We start from the raw sequence: 15,963 nt of genomic DNA on the forward strand, positions 1-15,963 counted from the left end.
TCACGAATTAACATCTCACGAATTAACAAGGAGTTCTGCAATTAGTTTTTATAATTAACTCATGTTCGAATTAACAAGAGGTTCTGCAATTAGTTTATAATTAGCTCATGTTTAGTCCTCCTAATTAGAATCCAAACATCCGATGTGACACTGCTAAAGTTTAGCACCTAATATCATAACATCACCACCCCCCTGGTCCAAGTTCATGGGACTGATGGAGGCTGTCAAACAACACAGCAAGGGAAACGATGTTTCAGCAGTCCGGCAAACCAACCATTCCCACGCTTTAACTCTGTACATAACCAGGATCCTTTTAATTCATGAGCAAGATAGGTCAACAACACCGCTACATTGAAACAGCCACCACCACGAGCGACCGGGGGCTCTGGATCGGGACAAAAACCACAACGAACGACGACGGACTACAAGCAATCACGGGAGTTCTTCAATGTTTCGACAACTCTGGCAAGGCCAGAAACACAAGGGTTGTTTTTTCTTGCTTATTGCACCCTTCCAGGCGCAGCCCGGGCACGCTGCACTAGTCGGCTGTCCAGCTCTGCTCCACAATCTCGCGGACCTTGCGGTTGTACTCCCGCTTGTTCTCGCTGAACAGTCTGGCAGCTTCTGAGTTTGCTGGAGAGTTTGGGTTCGGATCGCACAGCAGGGACTGCAGAGCAAATTCAGCGCAAGCCAGTTAGTTCAGATACAACAGGTGCATATTTTAGATATAACTTCCAGCCAAAAGTCATCAAAAGATGGCATTGTGTAAATTGTAAAACGGAAAACAATGCAAACATCTATAATGAAAATGGCTCTAGTTAACATGCTTCCATCGTAGTTTGAAAACATGGTATCACTGCTACCCCATTCCAATTATTGCAGTATGGCCAGGACCATTGGTTTGCAAACAAGTCAAATCCTAATCATTGTCTTATGCTTCTAGGTCCACAAGCCCCTATCACAACCAAGCTCTTAACCTAGGTCCAGCATTCTGTCAATAAGTTATGACAAGAAAAACTTTACCTACTGTATTATTTCAAAAAAAACGATTTACTTCTGAATGTAATGCCTAATGTTGACGAACATAACTTCCAACTTTCCGTACATAGGAGCATTATAATGGCTATGAAAGATCTAATCATGTGCACAAAAATGCACACTACCAATTTCACGAAAGAAAAATAAAGTAGCTGGGCTGGAAGCTACAAATAAGTCTACCTATAGTTTTCCAAATCCGAGCAACTGAAACAACTGATTCAGCAAGTTTTTACAATCCATTAAATTTTGACAGAGCAAGATGGCAATAGCCCTATTCGCTTCAATTCCCATTGTACGTGCATTTTTCCGAAAAGAAAAGGTAAAGGAAAAAAAAGGAAGTCTGCTTGACATGCTGGAAATAGACACACAACCGGACTGTAAGACCAGTGTTATTGTGTGGGTCTGGTGCGAATCTAACCCCTCCTTTGAACTATTCGTACAATCCAATTGTATAGTATGGTTGTACATATACTCTACTTTAAAATCTTGACAAGACAAGACAAGCACTTAGCAATATCCACTTCAAAGGACATTCACATGCATTTTTGCCCAAAAAAAAAAGTCTGCTAAACAAGAGGATGGTACCTGAATAGAAGTCAATATGGCAGCAACGTCATATATAGGACTCCACTGGTTCTGTAGGATATCCAAGCAGATGCTTCCATCTGCATATACTGCATGAGAAGTATGATGTCAAACCAGTTTCCCACAGCTTCAAGTTAGAGATTCATGTTAACATGCATAGAGAGGGAGATGAAAGAGGAAGGGGTAAGGGAGGGAAAGATGTATTACTATTTGGGTGAAACATCCTAGAGACAAATCGAACAGTTGGTGGCTTGTTCGGATAATCTTCAGTAAACTGCAAAGTAAGCTTGAACGTGCCTACAAATGTGAGACAATCAACAGCAATTAACTTTCCAATGCCACCTTAATATCACACAGCAATTTAAATATGCAACATGACAAAGTGAGAAATTGGCATCAAGGATCAATAAGAGGTCACAATCTTATAACATAGTTTTTTGAGAAACAATCTTATAACATAGTAAGAAAATATACGTGGCATTTTCAGCAGTAACTTTTGCCAAATATTTCAATGCTACGTAAAAAGAAGTGAAACATCAAAGTCACAGTGATAAAATCAAGAAAACTTAACCAAACTGAAAATAAATAAGAGGACATCTCAGGATACAACGTAACACAGCTTTTATAATTTCTGATGTTAACCCATGAAACTCATATTGCAAACTAATCAAGTATGCATCATTGCACTTTGGGTTGTTTATTAACCATATGACACAATGCATAATAGAGGTAGCAACTATCCTCAGATAACATATGGTATACATGAGTAACAGGGCTCAATTGATGTACTGTAGCACAGAAAGTCGATTAAGAAGACAAAGTATGCTAGACTACTTGTAGCAAGAACTCAATGCCAAACCTGATCTGGTAAAGTGACTCTAGTTTTGGCCTGTTTTGGCCTGTGTAGGATCAGAAACTGATTAAACCACCAAAAAGCACTTCTACTTCTAGTTCCCAAGAAATAATCAAATACCATATAATATTTAGCATGAAACAAAAAATTACTAGATCCATCTTAAACTCAGAGAAATATTCGTAATTGTTTTTTGATGTTGTAAAAAAGAAATTAACAAAGTCCATCTGAAGTGTGCTATGATAATATCTGATAGACTCGTTTTAGTTTGCCATCTGGATCATGAATGTTAGAAATTTAGTACTATTCATTTGTGCCAGCAACACTGCAACTATCACTGCAGGCCATACTTTTAGGAAGGGCCCCAGGCAGCCTAAGCGTGACCAAGCCAAAACTAGGTGCCAGTGCAGTGTCTGAATAGCCCCTATTGCTTTCTTAAAACAAAGTCAGTAGGCAATGTGTACCATTGAGGGAAACAATACATAGTAGTAGGAAACTGATGCAAGCATCCTGCTCAAGTGTTTAAGACTTAAACGGGCATGATTCAGACACAATCCCCGTACAGGTTATGTAGCAACAGGTCCTATGACGGGGGCAGTGTGCATACATGAATGTAAATGAACCACAGCATTTGCTCTAATAGTCTAGGCAAGCAGATTTCTAACAGAATTCCTGTTCAAGGGCTATCACCCTAGTTTCAATAACCTATCTATGGTACTAGTTTCAATAATCTGAGGTAATCCAATCATTATTCCTTAGTCATAGTAACATGATATCATATGTTTTGATGGAATTACATCCTAAAGTGTGTTCATTACAATGTTCTCAACGCATGCCACCAAGAAGCTATACAATCCAAAATGAGCAATGAGCAACAAGGACCATTTTAGCATAGCAAAATACAGGATATCATATCAACATCGGCACACGGAAGAAGCAAGAAGCAGCAGCAACCACATAGGCTCCCAACCCTATCTATGATGCCTTAGAAATTTCTTCATTCAAGTCAGAAGTTGTGGCAGGGTTGCACATTGCTATTAGCACACCACATATTACTCAACATTTGAAGCAGGCACAAGCCCTACTGGACCCATTAAATACAAATATGAATTGCATCATAAAGAAGCCATTTTTTCCCTGAAACTATCATGCTTACAACATTGTTGTGTGAATGTATAGGCAATTCCATACTAATGACTTCACCATGTCCCTTTTCAACGAAAAATGACATTTTTTAAACAAATAAATAACAGATATCACTCCACTTATTAAATCATCAGTGCCATCCAATTGCGGAGCCAGGAAGGACATATGGATGGGGTGGGGGCTAGGATATAATGACGCCCACACCTTTCACTATTTATGCATCACTTGAGTTTTCTTTTTAGGTTTAGCTATGAATATCCCTTCAAAGATTAACAAAATAAACTAGTAGATATAAACCTATGAGAACCAAATTACTCATTGAGTGCACCAAAGGCTGAAAGAAATTGAGAAGAGGGACCCCTAAGTTGTACGAGGCAAGAGCTCATCCAGCCACTCTCATCCTGGCTAGGTGTCAGATTGTGACTCAAACAGTTTGGCTTTGGTAGGGTTAAGAAATCAAGTGTAACAAAGGGGGAAGGGAATCAGGAATTACTTCCGTAGTTCATACATAGCAAGGAGTGTGACAAGCTAGAACACATGACCGATTACCTGTTCTACCGTGGGTCGCTCGCTGTTCAGGTAGCAGCAGCACGCATCTTTACCAACCAGGTCCCCTACGTTACCAGACGGTGCCGTTTGGAAGAGCACGTAATCCTCCCATACAACGGTTTCAGTGGAGAATTCCACCAAATTCGTGCCTTCAGTGTGACTCTTTTTGCGTTTGCGATGGTCGTTGATGTTGAAACTTGAAACTCAGTTTACTTTAGATGGCTGTTGAAGCTGAGTTGGCGCCACGAGCGTCGAGAAATCATCGAGGCCTTTTTCTGTTCCACCGTATTCTATTGCACCCCTTTTTCCTCCACTACACCGAGACACATGATTGCTTTGGGCCTCAAACCACAGCGCAGGCAAGTTTCCCGGTTTGGGCCTCAAAACCGGGGGTGAGCCCAGTGCGGCCGGAGCTTCGAGAAGGAGGGCACGTGGCGTCATCGCGAAGCTTGCGTCGAGGCGAATCAAAGTCGTGAAGGCGGCGTGTCCGTCCGATGTGCGGATAAAAACTTGGACCAAAATGCTCTTGCGTGGATAGTTATCCTAGTTATAGTGTTAGGGGTAGTATGGTCATTCGTCCCGGACTATATATAGGGATGGGGGGCTGGTTATTTCAGCACCTCTTTGCTTAGCAACTATTATCATTTGGCTTAGAGGCTAGTTATGTGCTTAGAGTGAGAGGAGAAAGGGAGATTAGAGAGTGATTACTCTCTTTTCTCTTGATTTCTTCATATTCAGTGGGTGGATGAAGGGAGGATGCTAGTCCTCATCTTGTATAGAAGATGTTCTCATGCAGTGCAGCCTGGCCCATACTGGACACCGCCTAGCTCCGCCAACGGAATTATCTCTTTCCTAATTAAGGATAATAATACAAAATAAAAGAATAAAGTCTTCCAAGCAGCAGAACACCATCACTGAACCAATTATGCAGCATGCTCTTCAGTGCAAATCCAAAGCATGTTCTAGCAGGCATTTGGCATATGAGATAGGTATGGAAAGATTTGTTGACATAGCAAAGGTACATTTTTGTGCATTACGAAAGCAGATAGCATTCATACTTCCATTCTAAAATCGAAACGAAGTACAAAACGCTAACATCTACAAGGCAGTTTCCGAACATCACAGGTGAAGCTGCTTACTCAGTGTGTGCTTCTAGTATACCATGCAAAATTTGTCCTTTCCGATTAGCAGAAACCAAAAACTGTAACGGATTTACAGCCCTAGCCTAGTGGGTGCTATCGGTATTGCCATGCAACCCTTGTCGAATTCTCAATGAAACCAAAGCCGTTACCGAAATTGCAGCTCTAACCTACAATTTGCCATCGCTCTGCTGTGGTAAGCTCCAGAGACAACTCCCAACGGTTAACTACAGAACAAAACACATACCAGAATTTCCCCCACAAGACCGACATCCACAGAATAATCAATAGGAACAAGCTAAAAACAGTCCTGAGCTGCCTACACAGTCTCAGTTCCAGGGCAAACAAAACCCCTAAAATCAGACGACCTATCTGCAGTTACGCATGCATGATTCCGAATCAAAACTACATTAAACCAACTAGCAAACACACAAGGAGCAGTAAATCAGCTACAGATCAGAGGAGAATCAAAGCCGCGAATCTCACCTCCGTCCCACGGCGTATCATCCGGCCTGCAAAACCAGACGAACCCGCCATCAGCACCGCAAACACGAGTAAAACAAAAAAAAAAAGATGAGACCTCGTCTCCCTCCCTCTGAGATCCAGAGCCCCCAAACCCTAGAACAGGGACGGGACTAACGAGCTCCGGGGGCGAGGGGGGAGAATGAACAAGCTCCGAGGGATCACCTACCCGAATATGACGGCGTTCCATAACATGATGTTGTTGTCGTGCGGCGCGCCGCTGATCCCGGCGGGCGGGTCCTGCTGCAGGCGCTTGAAGTCCCGCATCAGCCGCTTCCTCGCCGGCGTCGACATCTCACAGCCGCCGCCCGGCGCCTCAAACCCTAGCTAGGGTTTCGATCTCCCGCAGCTCGCCCGCTCCCTCCCCGCTCCTGGCTTTCTCTCTCTCTCCTGACCCCGGGGGTTGCGTCTGGAACCAGAGAAGCTTCCGGTTACGAGAGGGAGAGAGAGAAGGGAAGGAGGGGGGGGGGGGGGTGTTGTGATGGATGGGTGGGTGGTGGGATGGGTGCGCGTGAGAAAAGTTTCACGGGTGAAAAGAGTGGAAGCCGCGACGCCCACGCGGGGAGGTGGGCCATCCCCTCCCCGCGACCTTCGCTTCGTTTCCACGCGGGACTCTGCTCGGAGCCACTGACCCGTGGGTCCGACACCTCGATGGCCCCACCAGCCGACGTACTCGCGGAAGGAGCTGAGCACCGCGCTGCCGTCCAGGTGACTGACAGGCACCGGACCAGGGCCCATATGTCACAGACTTTGGCGCCACCACATTCCAAATTCTTGCGTGCGACTTGGTCTGCTGACGCGTGGGACCGAGGATAGGATGTGACGCAAGGGGACCAACGAGTCAGTGGCGTGAGAATGGTCAACTTGATGTGGGGCGGCGGCCGAAGGGTTGGACGCGGTGGGGCCACGGGAGGGTATCGCATCCCGTGGAGATGGTGGGGCCCGTCTGGCTGGCGGCATCCGTGGAGAGGGTCGGCAGTGGGTACGTGAGAAAAAGCTGCCGGCTCGCCCGTACTCTTTCGCTGGCCACAGAACGATCGCCGCCCAAGATTGATTCCCGACACTTTTCGCACGATTTGACGTGTCAACCAATTTACCCTCCGTAATTTCCGGGGTTAAAAAATCACAGTAGGTCTACCGTCACGATGTCATTTTCTAGTAGAAAAATCTTGTGGCAAACATTGCCTTGTAAAAACAGTGGCAAGAGGCCTAGAGGGTGTCTGACGATGAGGTCATGGGCCATGTTCGATTACAGAATATGACGACATGATGGTGAGTGCGCGCGCCATGATCTCATGGCCAAGCTGAGAAAGAGAACAATGTTATATTTTCGAAAAAGAGCAATGTGTATAGCCATTGCCCTTGCTCCTTCCGGCTCTGCAACAAATGGTGTGCATATCCACCACCTCTCATCATTGACAATTACGAATACTTGACAACAGAAATGAAAAATGCATGCCAACAGGCTAAAAAAAAATCTGTCATCCAATCTACCTCAGTTTTTGCTATCTGATACCCTTCATTCGGGTGAAGAATACAGCTAAATGAATGGGTTAGTAGCAGACTGCAAACCCCAGTTGCCAAGAGCCCAAGACACAGGAGCACCATTTTATCGCGACTTCATGAGCTTTCGCAGGCTGTTGTTGTCTACACATCGATTCAGTAACTGTTCCGAGACCAAGCAATCAACTAATTACAAACAAGATGCCAGTTAAAAAATGTAAGAAGCATGTTGAGATACAGCTAGTCACAGCTATTTAAAATTGTTTTTCTTCACATACAGGACGAATTGTCATCGTCATTTACAGAGAGAGAGAGAGCTGGCTAACCATGTCAAGAGTTCTGGGGTGGCTTCAGATTCTTGGCCTAACCCTGCGGCCACTGGTGTCACCGCCGTCCGAGAGCTGCGCGCAAACGCTCTGGCTCTTTCCACCACTGCTGCACGGCTCCTCACACCCTGCAACGGTTTTCAGTAGCTCTGCCTGCAGTGCAAGGCAGTTCTCCCTGAGGCGATTGAATCCATCACTCCGCATTACAGCTGCAGAGACATAAGGGTATCTGGAATGTGTTATGGAGCTTTATAAACTTAATTGCACCAGGACTGTAAAAACTTAATTGCACAAATAAAGCAACCAAAATGTTAAACGTTGGCATGTTGGTAATATCCAGGTGAAATACCTGGAATTACCCAACACCGAAATAGATAGGTTGGCAGAATTTCAACAAAGATATGGATGTAGCAATAAAGGACTTTCAAGCGCTGAAAAACTAGATAATTATTCACCGAGCCAATGTCATTAGAAAACATATTGTAGGTATTATAATCTAGCATCCGAACCAAATAAGTCACATCTGAAAGCTGCTAATGACAACATGTGGCAGCCCCAGTATACTTCAGTTAGCTTACCTTCTATTCGTAATTGGGTTGCTAATGTACTACATCTAGAATAAGTACAACACCCATTAATGCAAACTGCATCTGCATGCTACCTCTTACAGAATTGACAATACCTTAGCATCTTGTTCATTCAGTTAATATTGTTAACACAGTCTAGGTTGTTTAAAAAAAACTAATGTACCAAAATGGCACTCCAGTGATCTACAGAGCTGATTATATGAATGCCTAGCAAGCTGTAATAATGTAGGTGGCTCATGCATACTGTACTGAAAAGAAACATGGAAGCAAGTATAATGGTCAAATGCATACTTCCACAAGAAATATAGCAAAATAGTTTCAACTGGCAAAAGCAAGAATTTTTTCATGCCAGAATAATAACCATAAAAATGGACACACAAATAAGGGGCATACACTCATACATAGAAACAAAACAAAGTTTTTTAATACTTAGGGTCACTATATGATCACTCATGCAATACTTGGTTGTTGGGATGTTGGTTTAAATTGCAGAATTAGGAGCTTAGATTATTTGTTTGAATCATGGGCCTAGGTGAATAACTAGGGTCTGCCAGGCTTCTATTTTTTCCTGTCTGCTTCTTCTCAAACTGATGTATTTCCATTATTTCTGTGAATGAAAACGGGGTAGCCTCATACCAGAAACAAGGGGAAAACAAAGTTTTTTTTTATTTTTCATGTTGTTCTTCTCTCCTCTTCATGGCAGCACACTATGAATATTTTCAGCTGATAAGAAGTTTTGAAGCAAATACTGGGTCACTTGGTGTCATAATCAGAAACAAGATTCAGTATGGAAAGCGTTAGTACCTGAAAGATTTTCTGCAGCAAATTTTAGGCAAACAGCTTTAAGCTCCATAGCGCGGTGACGATCAGCCAATTCTAGCGTACTCGAAACTGAAGCCACCGTTACACCCTTGCACAGGTAAGATTCACATAGCAATCTTAGCCTTCCTAATTCATACTTGTCTGCTGCAGCCAACAACTTAGCTGCCAGAGTATCAAAGACAGAACCGTCAGAGCTTGATGCGCCCAACTCGTTCTCATCAACAAGGGTATCTCTATAGAGGAAATGAAGCATTGCCTGCAACGAATATTCGCATACATTAATTACTTGCTAGTCACTGTTATACTGTAAGGATAAACTCAACATAGGAAGAGCAGCATACCTTGAAAACCTTTGGCTCCATATCATCAATAAAAAACTCTCTCAGTTCATCGCTCTCATCAACCTCGCTCTTCTCTCCATCAGATTCATCATCAAAAAATTGAGATCTGAATACATGAGAGCGTGCAGCCAACACCAACTTATGGGCATGAAACCTCTCTCCTCCCACATTAAGAATGACATCAACACCCTCCTGATTGTCCAACAGTGAACCGAAATGATAACCAATGTCTGAGTCTGGAACCTGGATAGAGTGTGGTCTGGAGTAATCAATAGTCGAAACAACAACACCCACAGTGCAATTTATCTTCAGGCAATCGTCTTTAAGAAAGTCTGATGTCTCAAGGGCAGTTCGCCGAAAGAACCGTTTGTAACCCCTGAAACAAAGAAGGATCAATCAAATTAAATTCTCACAGGCTGATTAGCTGTCTTAACTTCAGGGAATGGCAGTGTTGCAAGAGCAACAATTTCACACAATACAGTTTCCACATGTAAACAAGCCTTATCCATTTCTCAATTTACATTATCAATGCATCACAAGGTGATATTTTTGTGCCTGTGGTTGAATTGGTTCCGTAGACAGTATGCATTCAAAATAAGTAAGCAGATTCAAGTAACTAACTGCTGTTTACAATAAACCAAATCATTAAATGAACCCAAGTATTGAGGTGAACATCTAATAAATAAACACTAAAAAAACTCGAAATATACAGGTTACCATGGAATCACTGCTGCTAACTACAGCTTTGCACTACCAACAAACATACCAGCATGAAAAAAGTAACAAGCCAAACAAAAATATCAAATCCAGGGACCTCAAAAAAACAGAAGTATACATGTGTCAGACCAAACAAGATTCCATGCATGCTTCAAGATTTCTTGCACTGAAAGAGAAGGAGACCAATTCAATGGAGCAGGGACTGGCATCCGCTTTGCCTTTCCCCCTCAAAAAAATAATGTCCATTGACTCAACATGTATCCTAGAAAACTAATAAAAAACAAACATCAACTGTGTAATTCCAACTTTCAGTTCAACACTAGCAACAATTTGTAAAAATTGCACAGGCAAAATTAGCTATAGGCTTACTGAAGGGTGATCAAATGCATAAGGATTAATGCCACTTCAGGAAACTTTCAGGGAAACAGAAAACACAAAACTTATTCAATCACAAACACAACCAATTGCCAATATGTTCTAGCACAAAGGCAGTAAAAAAATATTAAAACATCAGTACACTACAACAACTAAAAACAAACTACAGCAACTGAAAGCATACATTCAACAGCATCATTAATTTGCTGGAATCGCCCAAAATCACTATTGGAACTGCCAGGCGTGTATGTGCGCATTTCGAGCATGAATCATAATCTCATGATATCTGTGTGCCCTAATTTCAACAGTGGAAAATTCATCATTGCACATGCCAATTTATCAGTCAAGCGTACAAACAACTAACATCCAAATTTACCTCGAAAAAAAAAACTCACATCCAAATTAAAGGATAGAACAAAGTTGCAAAAGAAAATTCATAACCCCACACACATAAGAACTGATATTCAAACAGAACTACCAACATCAAATGGGAAATTCATATGGCTACCTGAAGACCAAAATGGGAACCTAATTATCACCGCAATAGACCCTTGTGCACACTAAATTCTCCATTCACACCCACAAGCACCCACATGAAGTCCAATAAATCATCCGACTGTCAGAGTACAATTTTGCAACATAATCACACAGGTGCCATCACAGCACCAGAGCCATGACAGCCCATCCATATCAACCCTAACTGAATGCTGGATAGGCTATGATTCAGCTACAGAATAAACCTCTGTGGATGCTAATTCGTCGCAACAGAAGCAAGTCTCGTATTAGTGATAAACCTAGCACAATCACATCAGCCCTGATTGAATATTGACTCCTGGACTGCAATTCCACTGCCAAATTAATCTTGTGGATGCTAATTCGTCACAACCAGAGCAGTCTCATACTATAACGAACCCAGCACGACCGAATACGGAACAAGCACGGCAAAAATGGACCGGGAGGGATCAGCGCGGTGATTACCACATGGATCCGCGGTACTTGAGGGTGTACGGGCCGGACTCGAGGGAGCGGTCGAAGTGGGAGTGGACCTTGTGCTTGCCCTTGCCGCTCTGGTCGAGGAGCGTGAGCTCGAAGAGCGCGCGGACGTCGGTGCCCTCAGAGGCGAGGGCGATGAAGACGGAGACGTAGGCGGAGTTGTCCTCGGGGTTCTTCCCGTCGGGGTAGAAGTAGACGGCCCACTGGAACCCGCCCACGGAGAAGGTCTCGCTGGCGATGTGCTTGCCCACGCCCATGCCCTTGGCGAGCGAGTAGCCCTGGATCACGAACCGGTGGGAGCCGTTCACCGTCTCCGTCACGGAGCGCGAGCTGGTGGGGGACGACGACATGTCCCGCTGCGAGGGGGCGGGGGGCTGCGGGGCGGGGGCGGGAGCGTGAGGATGGTGCGCGTGCGCGTGAGCGTGAGCGTGCGCCGGGGGAGGGGGTGCCGGCGGCGGCGAGGCGTCGCCGGCGTCCTCGTCCATGGCGGGCGGGGTAGGGTTAGGGTTCCGGGAGGGGGAGGCGGGGGAATGGGGAATTTGGTCTCGGTTCGTTTGTTTGCGGTTGCGGGTGACGTGAGCGTGCGTGGAGAGGGGTGGATGGCGAAGCAGCGAGCCAGTGAGCCAGCCGGTCGCGACTGCATGTCGCATAATACGTGAGTCTCACTTATCAACGACAGGTCTTTGCGGGTCCCACCTATTGGATCCTTCTTTTTTCATCCGGCTCCTTCCTCTTCCTCGGTTCGTGCGCCGCCCCCCTCTCCCTGGAGATGAGGTCTCGGGGGAGCCGGGTTAGAGCGGTGGAGGATGGTGGCAGCGGATGCGGCGGCGGGAGCCGCCAGAACCGGAGGAGGAAGGCGGCGCGAGGCAAGTAGAGGAGAGGGGTTTGGGTTCGGTGTTGGGGGCTCGCCACCGGTAGGGTTAGGGTTTGGGGTGGACTTCGGGCTTGGGGTCTCCCGTGACCTCCGGCTGTAGAGGGAGGGCCTTGGGCGGCGACGGGTCGTGGGCGGGGCGGCAGGAGCCGCTAGCCGCGGGTGTCGGAGGATATCCGGTGGGCGGCGGAGGAGGCAGGGGAGTGACGGTGAGCATCCCAGTGGAGTCGGGTTAGAGCGGCAGCAAGAGCCGTCGGAGTTGGTAAAGGAGGGCAGCGTGGGGGCGAGAAGGGGAGTAGGGGCGCGGGGGTGACTGGAGGAGGAAGACGACCTCCTCGTAGGCCATTTGGGTAGGCCGGAGGCGGTGGTGGGCCGCGTGCTCACTGAAGGCGGCGTGTCGGCGATGCCCAGCTGCGCCCGCCTGGTTGGGCCTTTTGCGGTTGTGGGTTGTGGGTGACGTGAGCGTGTGTGGAGAGGGGTGTGGATGGCGAAGCTGCGAGCCGATCGGGCATGAGTTGGCAGTGATTGTTCCGCTCCGTTTGATCAGTTTCGTCACGTACTCGCATCCGTCAACTTCCACAAGCCCGTTTGGAGCCCTCTCTAGCTCAATATTTTGATGCTAATTAGGACAACTAAATATGAACTAATTGCATGAATTATAATTAATTGATAAGTAGAACCCATTGTTCTAATTAGACCACGATTAGCTCATGTTGTGCTATAGCAAATATGAACTAATCATGATCTAATTAGGATTAGTGGATTCTACTCATCAATTAAACGTGACTTATGCAATTAGTTTATGTTTAGTCATCCTAATTGATATGCAAACATCGAAACTAATTTTTAGTCAAAAGCTCCAAACAGGACCCAAATCTTTCTCGATGTGTACACATGCAAAGCTCCGCATCGTTACCGATGATAAAGGGTTTGCGCTGAGGATTCCGACCCTGACTCGGATTCCGACCTTAAGCTGCATAGGGATCTCCGAGTTCACCTCCTACGTGGACGGCAACGCTGGCCACCGCTTGCTCCCAGTGCTGTTTAACTGGGCACCGATGAGCGATGAACAGGCTAAGCGTATGATTTGCCTTTAGATTTGGGTCTCTCAAGCGAACAGTCGATTCCTCACGTTCATAGTTCAACCTTTCCGCACACAATAGCTATTGTGAGAAAACTTTGTGTTAGTTATTGTGCATTCCCTGTTTTGGCGCACTAGGCCATAGCACATCTCGCTAGCGCTAAGCAGCTAGCTAATCAACCAGATGCGACGCATTTGTCTGTTTCTGTTTCCGCGAATATGGGGCGGGCTGGTTAGATATATTTTTGAAAAAATTGGATATATATCCAGCCTCTGCGACCGCACACATTCAAATTTTACATTATTCAATTCTCAGCACAGATCACACAAATAAGTGTAATAGTACGCAAACGACAGGAAGAAATTAAAAGCAAAGTCTATTATAACTTCTCGATCCATTCTTGGCAAAGATATCTAGGGCGACGATCTCCAACTCCTTGCTCGCCAAACAGATGGTCTCCCTTGCTTCCTCACGCTGCAAAAGGGACCAATAGCGTAGCCAATATGCTCCCCTGAAAATAGCCTGCATAAAAGAGACTATTTTTTTTTCAAAAAACATATCGTTACTCGTACACTAAATTGCCCACATCAAAGCTGCAAGAAAATCAAATTTCTATCTTTTTTATTCATGTTTGTTACCAATTTCCAAGTATGTGTTGTATTGATCTTAGTGGGGTTAACCCAATAGCTATAGTTACAACCGTCCAAATTATCTTAGCATGTTGACAATCAAAGAAGATATACTTAATTGTTTCGTTACAGAAACAACATTTTTGAATTCCACTCCAATTCCTCTTAGCTAAGTTACTTTGTTAAGATAACACACTGTTGGAGATACCAAGGGAAGATCTTTATTTTTAGAGGAATCTTTAACTTCCATATAAATTTATTGATGAAAGGAATACCCTGGTTAATGAGATATTAATACATAGTCTGAACAGTAAATTTGCCTTATCTATGCCTACGCAAATCGTAGGTAAAATTCTCCCTCCCATCAGAAAGCTGGTGAGCTTTTACTTTAGCTAAAGATTATGCCAGGCAGTCAGTTTATCTCCGACTAAAACTCTTCGAAATGATATATTTAGCGGCATTTGGTTCATGACATTTGCCACGTAGGGATAGTATACTATATTATATAGAGTGGGAAATTACTCTTTAAGTGGTGTAGAGCCTACCCATGTATCCTCCCAGAATCTAGTTTGGGAACCATCTTTTATCTTGAAGGTCCCACAACCTAGAAAATCTTCCCTAACTTTAAGCAAACCTTTCCAAAAGTGTGAATCGCCACGTTTAATTTTAACCTGGGATAGGCAGCTTGAACTCAGATATTTATTTCTAAGTAAGGTATGCCATGTGACATCTTCATTTAGTAATTTAAATAGCAATTTGCTAATGAGACATTTATTTTTAATATATAAGTCTACTATTCCCAGACCCCTTATCTTTCGGACGGTACAAGATATCCCATTTAGCTAGGCAATATTTTTGTTTATCACTATTGCCTTGCCAAAAAAATCTGGATCGATAGACATCTAATCTTTTCAGGACACTTTTAGGGATTTCAAAGAAAGACATCACGAATATAGGCTACTAAGGACGGAATTTAATAAAATCAGCTGACCCTTATAGGACAAGTGTTTAGCCTTCCATGTACTTAGTTTGCATTTGAATCTTTTCTCGGTAGCACTCCAATTCGCATTACAGAGTTTGTGTAGTGCATCGGGATGTCTAGGTACCTGAAAGGGTACGATCCTAGTTCACAGCCAAACAATTGAGTATATTATTGCTTATAATGTTTAGCTTCTCCATAGCAAAAGACTTCACTTTTATGAAAGTTAATCTTCAAGTCTGACAATTGTTTAAAGACAGAGAGCGAAAGCTTCATATTCTTAGCTTGCTCTAGATTGTGATTCATGAATATGATCATGTCATCTGCGTACTGCAAAATAAATAATCCTTTTTCAACCAAGTGAGGAATGACTCCTTTAATTTGCCCACCATCCTTAGCCCTCTTAATCAAGATGGAGAGCATATCTGCCATAATGTTGAATAGGATAGGTGACATGGGGTCTCCTTGCCTCAGACCCTTTTTTGTTTGGAAGTAGTGCACAATGTCATCATTAATTTTGATGCCCACACTACCTCCCGAGATAAGATTTTCAATCCATGAACACCATTGTGGGCAAAATCCCTTCATTCTGAGTGTCTGTTGTAAAAAAATGCTATTTTACTTTATCATAAGTCTTCTCAAAGTCAATTTTAAGAATAACGCCATTGAATTTTTTAGTGTGTAGTTCATGGATAGTTTCATACAAAATCACTACTCCCTCCATAATATTCTGACCGGACATAAATACCGTTTGGGAAGGTCTAACTACATTGCTAGCCACTCCCATGAGTATATTAGTACTTGGTGAAAATCTTGAAACTCACATTAAGCAGGCAGATGGGTCTAAATTGTTGTATTTCTGTTGCCCCTTTTAATTTGGGAAGGAGGGTAATTACTCCAAAATTG

General features: G+C 44.1%; 2 protein-coding genes across 4 annotated transcripts; both read right to left on the reverse strand.

Moving 5' to 3' along the window:
- Nucleotides 1-251: 251 nt before the first annotated feature.
- Nucleotides 252-6,288, reverse strand: LOC117843420 (ubiquitin-conjugating enzyme E2 2). Its single transcript, XM_034724006.2, has 5 exons — nucleotides 6,002-6,288; nucleotides 5,797-5,822; nucleotides 1,831-1,920; nucleotides 1,624-1,712; nucleotides 252-667 (listed from the first exon to the last, which is right to left on the reverse strand). Exons 1-5 carry the CDS (start codon nucleotides 6,124-6,126, stop codon nucleotides 539-541), a joined length of 459 nt encoding a protein of 152 aa, XP_034579897.1. The 5' UTR covers nucleotides 6,127-6,288; the 3' UTR covers nucleotides 252-538.
- Nucleotides 6,289-7,409: 1,121 nt separating this feature from the next.
- Nucleotides 7,410-12,054, reverse strand: LOC117843421 (BTB/POZ and MATH domain-containing protein 5). Of its 3 annotated transcripts, XR_011897525.1 has the most exons (6): nucleotides 11,482-12,054; nucleotides 9,412-9,787; nucleotides 9,053-9,326; nucleotides 8,885-8,971; nucleotides 7,662-7,870; nucleotides 7,410-7,521 (listed from the first exon to the last, which is right to left on the reverse strand). XR_011897525.1 is itself a non-coding variant. In XM_034724008.2 (4 exons), exons 1-4 carry the CDS (start codon nucleotides 11,979-11,981, stop codon nucleotides 7,686-7,688), a joined length of 1,335 nt encoding a protein of 444 aa, XP_034579899.1. In that variant the 5' UTR covers nucleotides 11,982-12,047; the 3' UTR covers nucleotides 7,544-7,685. The 3 variants fall into 3 exon arrangements, 1 of the variants encoding a protein (XP_034579899.1); XR_011897526.1 differs by lacking the exon at nucleotides 8,885-8,971 and having other exon boundaries at nucleotides 7,662-7,890; XM_034724008.2 differs by lacking the exons at nucleotides 7,410-7,521; nucleotides 8,885-8,971 and having other exon boundaries at nucleotides 7,544-7,870; nucleotides 11,482-12,047.
- Between the last annotated feature and the right edge of the window lie 3,909 nt (nucleotides 12,055-15,963).

The sequence above is a fragment of the Setaria viridis genome, chromosome 2 (genome assembly GCF_005286985.2).
Source record: "Setaria viridis chromosome 2, Setaria_viridis_v4.0, whole genome shotgun sequence".
NCBI classification, from domain to species: Eukaryota; Viridiplantae; Streptophyta; class Magnoliopsida; order Poales; family Poaceae; genus Setaria; species Setaria viridis.